Raw genomic sequence first — 12,843 nt, forward strand, 5'->3', positions numbered from 1 at the left:
AGACAGAAGTATGGGTACCCTAGCGACTCAGGGCTTGTGACTCAAGTCTGAAGTGAGGGCAGCCTTGTGGGACTGGGCCCTTCACCCCTTAGAATCTGACTCTAATTCCAGTAGTTACCACCAGAATTAATCATAAAAAAATAAGTTAGTGTCTGGAGAGTTGGAAAATTTGGTGGCATGGTTTTTCTGGATGCAAAATTCTTGGCTTTGTCTTTCTTCGATAATCCTAAATATATTACTCCGTTGCTATATACCCAAATACTTTTTTTGTTTTTGCAGAATTTATCTTCATGTTGGTTTCTCCAGGTTGACATTCTCAAGCATATGGTATCTTCTTTCCAATAAAGTGTCAAATCTTTTATTTCCAGCAAGTTGTCTTAAACTAGCCTTTACCATTTGTTCTCTTTCCTTGCTTTGGTTTCCTTCTTCAGGTACTCCCAACTACCATACATTCACTTTCCTTTGCCTTCAATATCGGTCACTTTTTCTCAAATCCTTTTTATCTCTTGTGCATTTCTTCTTAATGTTTGAAATCTTCCTCTTTTTACCTTGTTTCTCTTCTGATAGCATCTCTTGTGCTGCTTCTGGTTTGTCTTCAGTTCTGAAATGACTTTTTCTTTTATTTCTCATTCTTTTCTGAGTTCTGTCGCCTTATTTCCGAGGCTTTAAAATTCTGATTGTGTTGGTCTTTCACGACTTGTGGCATTTTCTTAGTATTTTTCAGCTTGTTTTGAAATTGTAGGTTCCTGGGATGCCCTCACTGTCCACAGAGCTGTTATTCAGCTCTTTATTCTCCTTTTCCTAATAATAACTTTGTGTGGGATTTGACCTTGCCTGATACTGCCTGTGGCTCATTTTTATGTGAGCCTTGCTTCCTGGGATTTCCAGCCTCTGTCCTCCACTTCCACGTTGGTCTGGACCTTCTCCTTCTTTCGTGTCTGTGTTGCTGCCCTGCTCAATTTGGATTCGACTCCCGGTCATTTCTCCTCAGGGTAGGGACTTGTCCCATAAGGAAGCCTTGTTCCGCCAGCTTTTAAATAACCACTACAAAGACTAACACCCTTTTACCAGTTGACTACCTTTTCTGAATGAACATTTTCTAAATATTTCTAAAGAAATCCATCTACTGGAGGCTATGTTTTAGATATCATTTCTCTGGACTCTGCTAAATTTTAATTCCTGAAATTTTTCCATCTCTCCTCAACCACTGGGTTTTCCCTCACTTCTCTAAAAATGCAGGAGCACTCCTCATCCTAAACACACCAGCCTTCAGCTAACATGCTCCTCCAGCTTTCTCTCTCCTTTCCAGTAGCACTCTCCCCTTTTCCAAGCCTTCAATCAGGCTTGAGTCTCTACCACTCCAATGAAACTGCTTTTCAAGGTCATATACAAATCCATCTTGTAAAATCCAATCATTTTTCTGTCCTATTACTCAATCTCTCAGAAGCAAATCCAACAAGGGAGCTCTGCCTCCTTGAAAAATGTTTTCTTGGCTAATTTCACTCCTGGCTTCTTCCCTTTTACTACACCCTTAAATGTCACAGCACAGCAAGGCCTGCTCCCAGGTCTCCTGCCTACCTAGTTGCACATTCTAGGGTATTTTATCCAGTGCCAGGGATTTCAATGCCATCCATACGCAAATTCTCCCAGAGCTGATAGATCCTTCTTCTGAGTTCCACACCCATGGATTCATCTGCCTCCTTGCAAATGCACTAGGCCCCTCACACTTAACATTACCACGATTTGATTTATTTTTCTTCCACATTGATTATTAACACCCAGATCTAAATCCCCACTACCTCTTGCCCATGGCAAAAACCCCCTTACTGACTTCCCTGATTCTACTCTTGTCCCCTTGCAGTCCAGTCTTCAGATAACACAGATTATTTTTTCTAAATGTCTGTCAACCACGGGGTGCCTGGGTGGCTCAGTCGGTTAAGCATCTGACTTCAGCTCAGGTCATGATCTGTTGGTTTGTGAGTTCAAGCCCCACGTCAGGCTCTATGCTGACAGCTCAGAGCTCAGAGCCTGCTTCAGATTCTGTGTCTCCCCCTCTCTCTGCCCCTCCCCTGCTCATGCTCTGTCTCTCAAAAATAAATGTTATAAAAAAAATTAAATGTCTACCAACCATGTACTCTCTTACCCATAAGCTCTCTGTAGCTTTTCACTGCACTTAGAAAAAAAAAATTAGAGGGGAGCCTGGGTGGCGCAGTTGGTTAAGTGTCCAACTGTTGAGCTCAGCTCAGTTCATGATCTCACAGTTTGTGAGTTCATGATCTCACAGTTTGTAAGCATGGGGCTCTATGCTAATAGCATGGAACCTACTTGGGATTCTGTCTCCCCCTCTCTCTGTCCCTCCCCAGCTTGTGCTCTCTCTCTCTTTCAAAATAAATAAACTTTTAAAAAAGAAAGAAAAAAAGATTCTCACTATTAGTGGTTTTATTAGGCCCTAAACCATCTGGCTCTTGCCTTACCTCCCTGACCTGAAGGCCCACCAATACCTCAGCTACAGTGCTCTCATTTCTGTTTCTTGCACATAAACTGCTTCATTTTTGCCTTAGGACCTTTGCAACTGCTATTCCTTTTGCCTGGAACGTTCTCTCCTAGGTCTTCCTTCACATGGCTCTCATCTCTAATTCAGCTCAAAGTCATCTCCTTTCAGAGAATTCTGCCCTGCTCAACCTGTCCCGTCAGCCATCTCTATCCTATTACCCTGTTTTATAGAACTGATTGCTCTTATCTTGCCCCGAAATAATTCATCCATATGCTTGCTTTCTCCAGCTTCATGAGAAGCTTCAAAGCAGCAGGAGCCATGATATCTTGTTCACCAACATGTTCCTAGCAACTAGGGACACACAGTTGGGGTTTAAAAATAATGGTTTGATCTAATAAAACCATGGGATCTGGCAAATAAACAAGCAAAAGACAAATAACCCCTCCCTGAAACAGGTGGATTCAGAGTCAAAGAAGAATTCTGCTGTGTGCAAACACACTGAGGGAAGATACCAGGAACACTCACAGAATTTCCTGGAATATAGCTGGCTGTCCTTAAGCAAGTCACAGTATCACTGTGCCCCATTTCCTCTCCTTCACATAGAGGAGTTGATCAACCCCTAGTTGGCCTCAGTTGCACATGTTAACATGTGTCTTAGCACCCACGCAGACAATGAACCCAGGAATAGTTACGTTCCATGCCACCCATATGGTTTGGTGATAATGACAGTGGGAAGGTAAATAGGGAAAAACTGTATGTTTGGACAGGTTCTACCTCCCTTTCTAGAAATATGGTCTTAAGCAAACTGTTCACCTTCGTAGAATCTTAATTCTCTCATAACAGGCCTAATAATTTCTGTGTATTTTAGGGTTATTGTTGTGACCAAATAAAATACACGTGAAAGTATAATATGTAAGTGGTAGGAAATGCATGGTCAGATAATTTTTAATATTAATTAGAAAATAATGATAGTAGTAACAAATTATTTTCTTCTCAAAAGTAGCCATGTAAGAAGTATAAAAAAAAAAAAAATACCTGGGGTCGAGCTGAGAGGTGGAACTAGAAAGACTAGCAAAGGTTAGATCTTTGAGTTAACCTGGGCAAACCTGGTTAGGGCACAATGTACTTTTAACTTCTCTCATGTTCTGATATTCCCTGGTGATTCCTTTCTTGAAACTAATTTCCTGAGGATGCTGGTGTGATGGGAAGGAGGGAAGGAAAGGCAGTGGGGAAGCCTAGGGGAAGAGCTCAGGACTGGGGAATGGCAGCTCAGAGATCCCAGGTGCTCTCAGAGGCAGTGACAGGTTACTTAGGTGACGGTAAAACCGCCTGGGCAGAGAGGCCGCAACCTTGTGGGAATAAATCGGCAATGTCTCTAGAGTTGAAAGTCCTGCTGCAGAATGGAACAAGAGAAGACATATTAAATGTTAGAGGAAGAATTACTGACCCCAGGTTTGAGGGAAAAAGAGGAAATGGGATGCCTCTGGTTATTTGACTCTTCCTCCCCTCTGAGGTTTCTTCTTGCAGCCCCAGAAGGGAGGCCAAAAGACAACCAAACACCTTTTAGCTGTTTTAACCCATGGGTCCTGACCAAGCATTGGCTACAGGGACCTTCATGAGATTCAGAGCCACTTCCACTGAAAGAAGCCAGCTAACTAAGGGATCAGGACTGGGAACACAATGGACAAGACCAAGGACCCCGGGGCACTAAGAGCTGACCATACTCTTCACCCCTGCTCTTCCTAGCCTTTGCTCCTGTGTGATTTCCTGAGTTTTCCCTTCTTCCCTTGGATCGCTATCCTGTTTGCTTGACCTGCACCTTTTGCCTTATAACCACCAGTCTTGTGGCTAAACCTCAAGAGAAAGGCAACGCTCAGAGGTGTTTTTAATGGCAAATCTATTAAGCAAAGCCACAACATTTATTTATCTCAGCTTATCATTAACTGTATCAGAGACAACCTGCCTTACTATTGATTGCTCCCTCCCAAACCTATTTCACCTATCGCCTGCTATAAGATATATCAGGAGGAAGAAAGGGAAACCCTAGCCACAATTTTTGTGTTTTGTTTAAACTAAGAACTTTCTCATGAGTCAGATTTTAGATCTGATTACTGCAATCTTTAAATCAATGTAAATAATTAAAGTCTAAGGTGAGAACAGAGAAGAAATCAGGACTGTTGGTGATCTTAGTCAACTAATTACTGATTCGGTTTTAAGAAAAATATATAGGGGCGCCTGGGTGGCTCAGTCGGTTGAGCGTCCGACTTCGGCTCAGGTCATGATCTCACAGCTCGTGGGTTTGAGCCCTGCGTCTGGCTCTGTGCTGACAGCTCGGAGCCTGGAGCTGCTTCAGATTCTGTGTCTCCCTTTCTCTCTGCCCCTCCCCTGCTCATGCTCTGTCTCTCCCTGTCTCTCAAAAATGAATAAACGTTAAAAAAAATAAAAAAAAAAAAATATATGGCTAAAGGGTATCGTTTTATGGAATTGTGTTTTTAACTGACATAATGTTTATTTGTTTCCTGCTTCATTTTGTTCTAAATGTGGCCAATTGTCTCAATACCATGAATTTAAAAACACATTGCTAGATACCATAATCCAAGGGAGCTGTTTATGCACAGGGGAAAATCAAAATGTTATGGAAACAGAAAGCCAACAGGAAGCATGTGGCATTATGAAGGGTCAAGAATGAAGAGCAATAAAAAGGCAGAAGATGCGATAGCAGACTGCAAGTTTATTCTTTTTACCCTGACATTCTGTAGCTTTGCTTTCATTTTGATTACTAGCATCTGTTAAAAAGAAAACCACAAGACCCAAATGGTGTCACTTAGGCCAAGTCACCAAATCTGGGGCTTAAAACCCAACCTAATGGCAGACTGAAACTGCCCCAGAAACGTAGTCTTAACCCATCGGTCCAGAATCTTCTGATCAGAATCAATGAGGTCATCTCTCCCATGGGCCCTGTCCATCACCCAAAGGAAGATGAATGAGATAATTGACCTGATAAGACCCCCTGGCCTTCTACTCAAGGGAAAGTGATCTTGCCAGATACAATCTTTTCTTTTCTTGTGCCAACAACTTTCTTGCCCCACCTTCCTTCCTTCCCCTCTACTTGCTACGTGAGTGCTGCCCCACACGTGAACCACTTAATAAAGCCCATTATGTCTTCAAATTTACTCAGCTGAACTTCTGTTCTTTAACACATCCTAGAGTGTGAATGTGAACATGCTTCTTCTCTTCCAGCACCATCTGCCTGCACGGGACCATCACTTTTCAGACAGAATAGGCTCCTAGAATTTCACAAGGCTACAAACTGAAAAGGGGAAAAAAGGGAAATATTTATTTTTAAAATATACAATGAAATATAGGAACCAAGTCCTTTTCAGACTTACCAAAGGCTGGTGCACTAGAAATAGCGACCGGCTGCTGTTTCATGACAGGGGGAAGTGTGGAAGGGAGTTGGTACCCTTGCAGTTTCAGTTTGATAAGTTTCATAGCTATGGAAAACTCCACTTGATCCATTCGCCCGTCATTGTTCATATCAGCTAGCGCCCTGCAAACCAACACCAAGGGCTTGGAATGATTCTGACCATAAAAGAACCTTCCCATAACCACCACTCCCACCCACACAACGAAACAGTCGGCTCCCTTAATCCCGGGGAGAACAAAAAACAGAAGAAAACAAAGCACACCAAACCAAACCAAAACTTGTTTACCAAGCTATAGGAAGCCACCTGGGAATACTGACAAGGTTTTGTGTCAAAGTAAGAACAGTTTTTATTGTGTTATTCTTTACTTATGTGATACACGAGGTAATGTTCAGTGTAAACGCCAGGATATGCACTTTGGATATCTAATGGGATTCTTTCTGAGGTAGTGAAAATGTTCCAAAATCAGATAGTGGCGATGGTTCACGACTCTGTGGACACACTAAAAACCAGTGAATTATACATTTAAAAGGGGGAATTTTACTGTGTGAATTATGTCATAATGTAGATGTTAGTGGAAGGGGCTTGCTGGCTCAGTTGGTGTATGCGACTCTTAATCTCAAGGTCCTGCATTCAAGCCCTGCGTTTCCCCAAAAAAGATGTTGGGGTGGAGGAGTAGGAAAAGAGAGTTTATTTCTATAGATTCTCGACTAGATAGCCCCAACCCCTCGACGAACCCTACCATGGGGACATGACATGGTGTGGTACACTATAGTTCTACTATACCTTTAAAGCTGTGAAAATTAATTGAGTTCCCAAACATATTCATTATTTACAAACGGTACTCAGACACAGGTGGTCAAGTATAACTTGCAATGAGCATTTTCCTACTCAGGTTTTTATTTTTTCTTTCTTGCTTTAATTTTTGTAAGGCTTATTTATTTTTTTTTTTTTAAATTTTTTTTTTTAACGTTTATTTATTTTTGAGACAGAGAGAGACAGAGGATGAACAGGGGAGGAGCAGAGAGAGAGGGAGACACAGAATCTGAAACAGGCTCCAGGCTCTGAGCTGTCAGCACAGAGCCCGACGCGGAGCTTGAACCCACGGACCGTGAGATCATGACCTGAGCCGAAGTCAGACGCTTAACCGACCAAGCCACCCAGGCGCCCCAAGGCTTATTTATTTTTGAGAGAGACACGGAGCGCAAGCGGGGGAGGAGCAGAAGAGAGGGAAACACGGAATCTGAAGCAGGATCCAGGCTCTGTACTGACAGAGCCTGACGTGGGGCTCGAACCCACGAGCTGTCAGATCATGACCTGAGCCGAAGTTCAACCAACTGAGCACCTCTCTTCAACTTTTTTTTAAGTGTATTTATTTTTGAAAGAGAGAGAGAGAGAGAGAGAGAGAGAGAGAGAGAGAGAGAGCGCAAGTGGGGGAGGGGCAGAGAGAGAAGGAGAGAAAGAGAATCCCAAGCAGTTTCCAAGCTGTCAGCGCTTTCTTTTCTTTTCTTTTTTTTAATGAAGTAGAGTTAACAATGTCACATTAGTTTCGGCTCAATGAGCTTTAATGTATGTTCTCTCAAAGGAGAGTAAGCAAAAGGAAACTATAGCCACCGGAAACTATGCAAACCACAACTGTGCATATTCACAATTTATCCTCTTCTGCATGAAAAATGTTCACCCAAATTTCGTTTCCTTTAGTCTAGATATTAAAAGTGTTAGGGTGATTTATTTTTTAAAACCTATCTTAAGAAAAATTTTATTGGCGACAGCAAAACATAAGACCAGCGACTCCAGTTAAAATGCCATGACTAGCGATCTTAAATGAGCCACATGTAGTAACGTCTCAAAAAGAAAATTAAGTCTCATAGAAAAGAATCCCATGGTACTGAAGTTAACTCAAGGAAGCAAACATGAAACACAATAAAAAGCATGACATACAACAAAGATGAAAAATCTCTAAACATGTTGGGGGCACATGGGTGGCTCAGTAGGTTAAGTGTCTGACTTTGGCTCAGGTCATGATCTCATGGTTCGTGGTTTCGAGCTCTGCATTGGATTCTCTGCTGTCAGTGTGGAGCCCACTTTGGATCCTCTGCTCCCCCCTCTCTCTCTGCTCCTTCCCTGATTGTGCCCTCTGTCTCTCAAAAATAAATAAACATTTTTGGGGCACCTGGGTGGCTCAGTCGGTTAAGCATCTGACTTCAGCTCAGGTCATGATCTCATAGTTTGTGAGTTTGAGCCCCATGTCGGGCTCTGTGCTGACAGCTCAGATCCTGGAGCCTGCTTTGGATTCTGTGTCTCCCTCTCTGTCTGACCCCTCCCCTATTCATGCTCTGTCTCTCTCTCAAAAATAAATAAACATAAAAAAATTAAAAAAAATAATAAACATTTTTTAAAAATCTCTAAAAATGTTAAAAGCTGTAAGAGTCGACACTATTCTTTAAGAAAATAAGAAAAAGTCACAAAGTGGGAGATGGGCTACAGAAACCACCTTTCTGCCTCAGCTAGGAGCACACCCCAATCTTCCTGTCGCCAGTGATCCCCTTCAGCAAACCAGTGGGGTCTGAATTTCACTCACTGACAGTAAGCTTGAGAGTCATTTTGCATATGTTTCTTTCTCATCTGGATTCGTACATAAATCAGTTATTCACATCCTTTGCTAAGCTTTCTGATGGACTACATATGTTTTTCTTCTCAATTTGTAAGAGCCTGCTGTATATTACATATACATATTCATATTACATTCACTTTATCTGATTTTTTTAACTTATTATTACTCTGTTCATTTGTGTATAATATCTTTACCATGGGAAATCCTACATTTTTATACTATGTGATTTCACTTATATGTGGAATCCAAAAAACAAAACAAGTGAACAAACAAAACAGAAACAGACTCATAAATTCAGAGAATACAGGTTGCCAGGGGGGTGGAGGGAGATGGGTGGGAGGATGGATAAAATAGGTGAAGGGCATTAAGAGGTACAAACTTCCAGCTATAAAATAAATAAGTCATGGGGGATGTACAGTACAGCAAGGAAATACAGTCAATAGTACTGTAACAACTCTGTATGGTGACAGATGGTGACTATACTTACCATGGTGATCATTTTATAAAGTATATAAAATGTCAAGTCACTGAGTTATATGGTTGAAATTAATATGATACAAGTTTATTAACTAACCCAGCCTCTTCTCATGAAACTAAAAAATATTTTTGCTGTAAAAGAAATGTTCATACGAAGTGATACCTATTTCTGGATAATCTACTATGAACAATTCCCGGGTCAATACAACAGTGATCTGATCACACTGGCTCTGTGGTACGGTCTGGTTCTGATGAGACTTTTCTCTTCTTAAACTTTGTTTGGCTATTCACAGATGTTTGGTTTTCTTTCCCCTATGAATTTTAAGATCATTTATCTGTTCTACAAACAACCCTGCAGGGCACCAAGCTGTAACGACATTAGCCCAACAAGGACATTAGTATGTCCTAGAGTTTGTTCAACTCCACAAATATTTCCTTTAATAAGATTATATCACTTTCTTGGGGTGCCTGGGTGGATTAGTCAGTTAAGCGTCTGACTTCAGTTCAGGTCATGATCTCACCGCTCCCAGGTTTGAGCCCCACGTCAGGCTCTGTGCTGACAGCTCAGAGCCTGGAGCCCGCTTCAGATTCTATCTCCCTCTCTCTCTGCCCCTCCCCTGCTTGCTTGCACTCTGTCTCTCTCTCAAAAATAAATAAATGTTAAAAAAAAAAACATTAAAAAAAAAGATTGTATCACTTTCTTCTTGTAAATAATAACTTTATTAAATGTATTCTTAGAAGTTTTATCATTTCTATCATTATTTTTTTTTTTTAATTTTTTTTTCAACATTTTTTATTTATTTTTGGGACAGAGAGAAACAGAGCATGAACGGGGGAGGGGCAGAGAGAGAGGGAGACACAGAATCAGAAACAGGCTCCAGGCTCCGAGCCATCAGCCCAGAGCCTGACGCGGGGCTCGAACTCACGGACCGCGAGATCGTGACCTGGCTGAAGTCGGACGCTTAACCGACTGCGCCACCCAGGCGCCCCTCTATCATTATTTTAAATGGAACATTTCCCCCATTTCCGTATTTGGGGGTTTATTTCAAGCATAGAGAAAAATTTTGCTTCTACTAATCATGTATGCTATATTCGGCTATCTTACCAAACTTCTATAAACACTAAGTCTTTACACTGAAATCTCTTAGTTTTGTTAAGTATATAATCATATAACTAGCAAAAAAGAGTGTTAACTTTCATTTCCAGTATTTATATACTTCCTTTTTTTTTAATTGGTCTTACTGCCTCTAAGACATCTTTGAATGTGTGGGCATCCTGTGAAGCTCTAGGTTTCAATGAAATGGCTGCAATGCTTCACTGTTTAGAAGAATATTTGGTAGTGATCTTTAGAAAGTAGCCTGACATATTAACGGAGCTTCCTTTCTACATATAAGAACTGTGTACTTTTTTTTTTTAATCAAATGCCTATTCAGCATCTGCTGATCTGATCATACTTCCTTTTGCTATAATAATGCTGAGAAAATGTCTTGATTCTGAACCAAACTTACGCTGCTGGCATAAACTCAAGTCAGTCATGGTTTTAGTACATTGTGGAATTCTATTTGCTACGATTTTGTTTTGATTTTTGCATCCATATTCATAATTGAGCCTGGTCTCTGGTTTGTTTTATTTGTAACTATTTTAAGGTTTTATACAGGAAGTTAGGGTGAACTTTCCTTCTTTTGCTAAGGTTTTCTAAAAAGATACTCAGCAAATGGTTTTCAGGGGAAAAAAAACTTGCTAACAATCAACATCAACATGCATACTTAAAAAAAAAAAAATCAAGCAGATGGATTCTCACTCTCAATTCCCAACACCACTGCCCCCCAAAACACATTTTCTTTCTTTCTTTTTCAATGTTTCTTTATTTTTGAAAGACAGCGAGCAGGGGAGGGGTGGGGAGGGGGGAGGGACAGAAGATCCAAAGCAGGCTCTGCACTGTCAGCACAGAGCCTGATGTGGGGCTTAAACCCATGAACCGTGAGATCATGACCTGAGCCTGAAGTCAGACACCTAACTGACTAAGCCACCCAGGCACCCCCAAAGCACATTTTCTAGTGAGAAATAAATGTCCAACGTGGGATAATGACTAGCTGAGGGAGAAAAGACTTTCTAGAACTTTTCAGGGTTTAATTAGAAGAATTTCATGTTTCTGAAAACCTTCCACTAAAATGCCTCAGTGGGAGAGGAGGGGAGACGTGTAATCTTCAAGTTCCAGGTGCTTGACTTTAAGCCACCCACCACAATCCTACATCTTTTTGAGAGTTTTGTGTCATCTTTCTTAAAACCTTTTTTGCTCAACTAACAAAACATAACTGTTCGGACCCACTGGTAGTAAAATGCCAAAGGACTTTACGCAAATACATTAGTTACTCCTACAAAGCTCATCTCTCTCTTCCTTCCCCTCTACCAGTGAAAAAGCTGGAACACTAGAAGAGCTGAAATTCTATTTCTCAAGGTCTCTCTGGGGGAGAAAAAAAAAAAAAGGACTTCAGCTCAGCCATCTGCTTTCACCTCCATTTATAGTTCAGTCATTTCTAATTATCCCCCCAAAAGATGAAGAATCCTAAAATTAAATTCATAAAACTTCCAAAGTGAAAAAATACACAAGCAAAAAACAGGCATAAGTCAAACAATTATTGTATATGACTCAAAAACAAAGTGGTCTGGGGGCACCTGGGTGGCTCAGTCGCTTAAGCATCCGACTTCAGCTCAGGTCATGATCTTGCGGTTCATGAGTTGAGCCCTGCGTTGGACTCTATGCTGACAGCTCAGAGCCTGAAGCCTGCTTTGGATTCTGTCTCCCTTTCTCTCTGCCCCTCCCCCACTCACGCTCTGTCTCATGAATAAATGTTAAAAAAAAATTTTTTTTTTAAATAACAACAAAGTGATCTTAAAGTACAATGTTTAGCCTGATATTAAAACCCATACATAGCAACAAGCGAGGTTGAGATGAGAGAGGACCAACCACAGGTCTGCTGAAATCTTCAGGGAAAGCTACATGAAAGCGTGTGTAACATGCTGGTGAGAAAAAGTGTTAAAAGTCCAAATGAAGGGAAATCTGGCAACATCTCCAGAATTACCTATGCGTTTACTCTTTGACCCAGCAAACCCACACCTAGGATTTGACCCTGAAGATACACACCTCCAGCAATATAAAAATATACATGCTTCAGCTCATTCATCATTGCTACATTATTGGAAATAATTGAAATGCACACACACAGGAGACCGGTTGAATATATTACAGTATATCTTCTAGAAGGAGTGCTATGTAACTGTAGAGAAAGAGAAAGAGAAAGAGAGAGAGAGAGAGAGAGAGAGAGAGAGAGAGAGAGAGAGAGACAGGGGGAGAGACAGAGAGAGAGAGATCTATGGAATGATATGAGTGATTTCCAGGATGTGTTGTTAAGTAAGAAAAGCAAAGAACAAAAGAACATTTACAGGTGGTAATCCTGAAAGTAAGAAGGAAGAGAACATAATTTAAATATAGATATGCACACTAAATATAGATATATTATAAACCTGCTTTTTTCCCCACAGAAATAAATAAAGGAAGGATGATAAGAAACTAACAAAACAGGTGAGCCCAGGGATGAAGGAATAGCACAGGGAATAACACGTCTCTGGGTTCACTTTTTTGTATGGTTTTGGCTTTCAGAACCTTGTTCATGTGTTACATACTCAGAAATAAAATTAAAGTCCACAAAGAAAGGAGATCCATAAACTGAATAAGAACAAAAACAGATAAACCCAAGAGTATTTTAAATAAGTCACGTACCCACATAGGAGGAGTAACGTAGTACTCAGGGTCTAAACAGCAGGGACCATGA

The 12,843-nt window shown here is 40.9% G+C and overlaps 1 protein-coding gene across 2 annotated transcripts in view; it reads right to left on the minus strand.

The window, feature by feature from the left end:
- The window catches only part of ITSN1 (intersectin 1), a 219,303-nt gene that overhangs the window by 130,056 nt on the left and 76,404 nt on the right, over positions 1-12,843 (minus strand). For both annotated transcript variants that reach the window (XM_049629272.1, XM_049629271.1), the window contains exon 5: positions 5,884-6,044. In XM_049629272.1, the coding sequence (XP_049485229.1) occupies positions 5,884-6,044 (161 nt within the window). The remainder of the gene's footprint in view (positions 1-5,883; positions 6,045-12,843) is intronic.

This window comes from Panthera uncia, chromosome C2, assembly GCF_023721935.1.
Source record: "Panthera uncia isolate 11264 chromosome C2, Puncia_PCG_1.0, whole genome shotgun sequence".
NCBI lineage: Eukaryota > Metazoa > Chordata > Mammalia > Carnivora > Felidae > Panthera > Panthera uncia.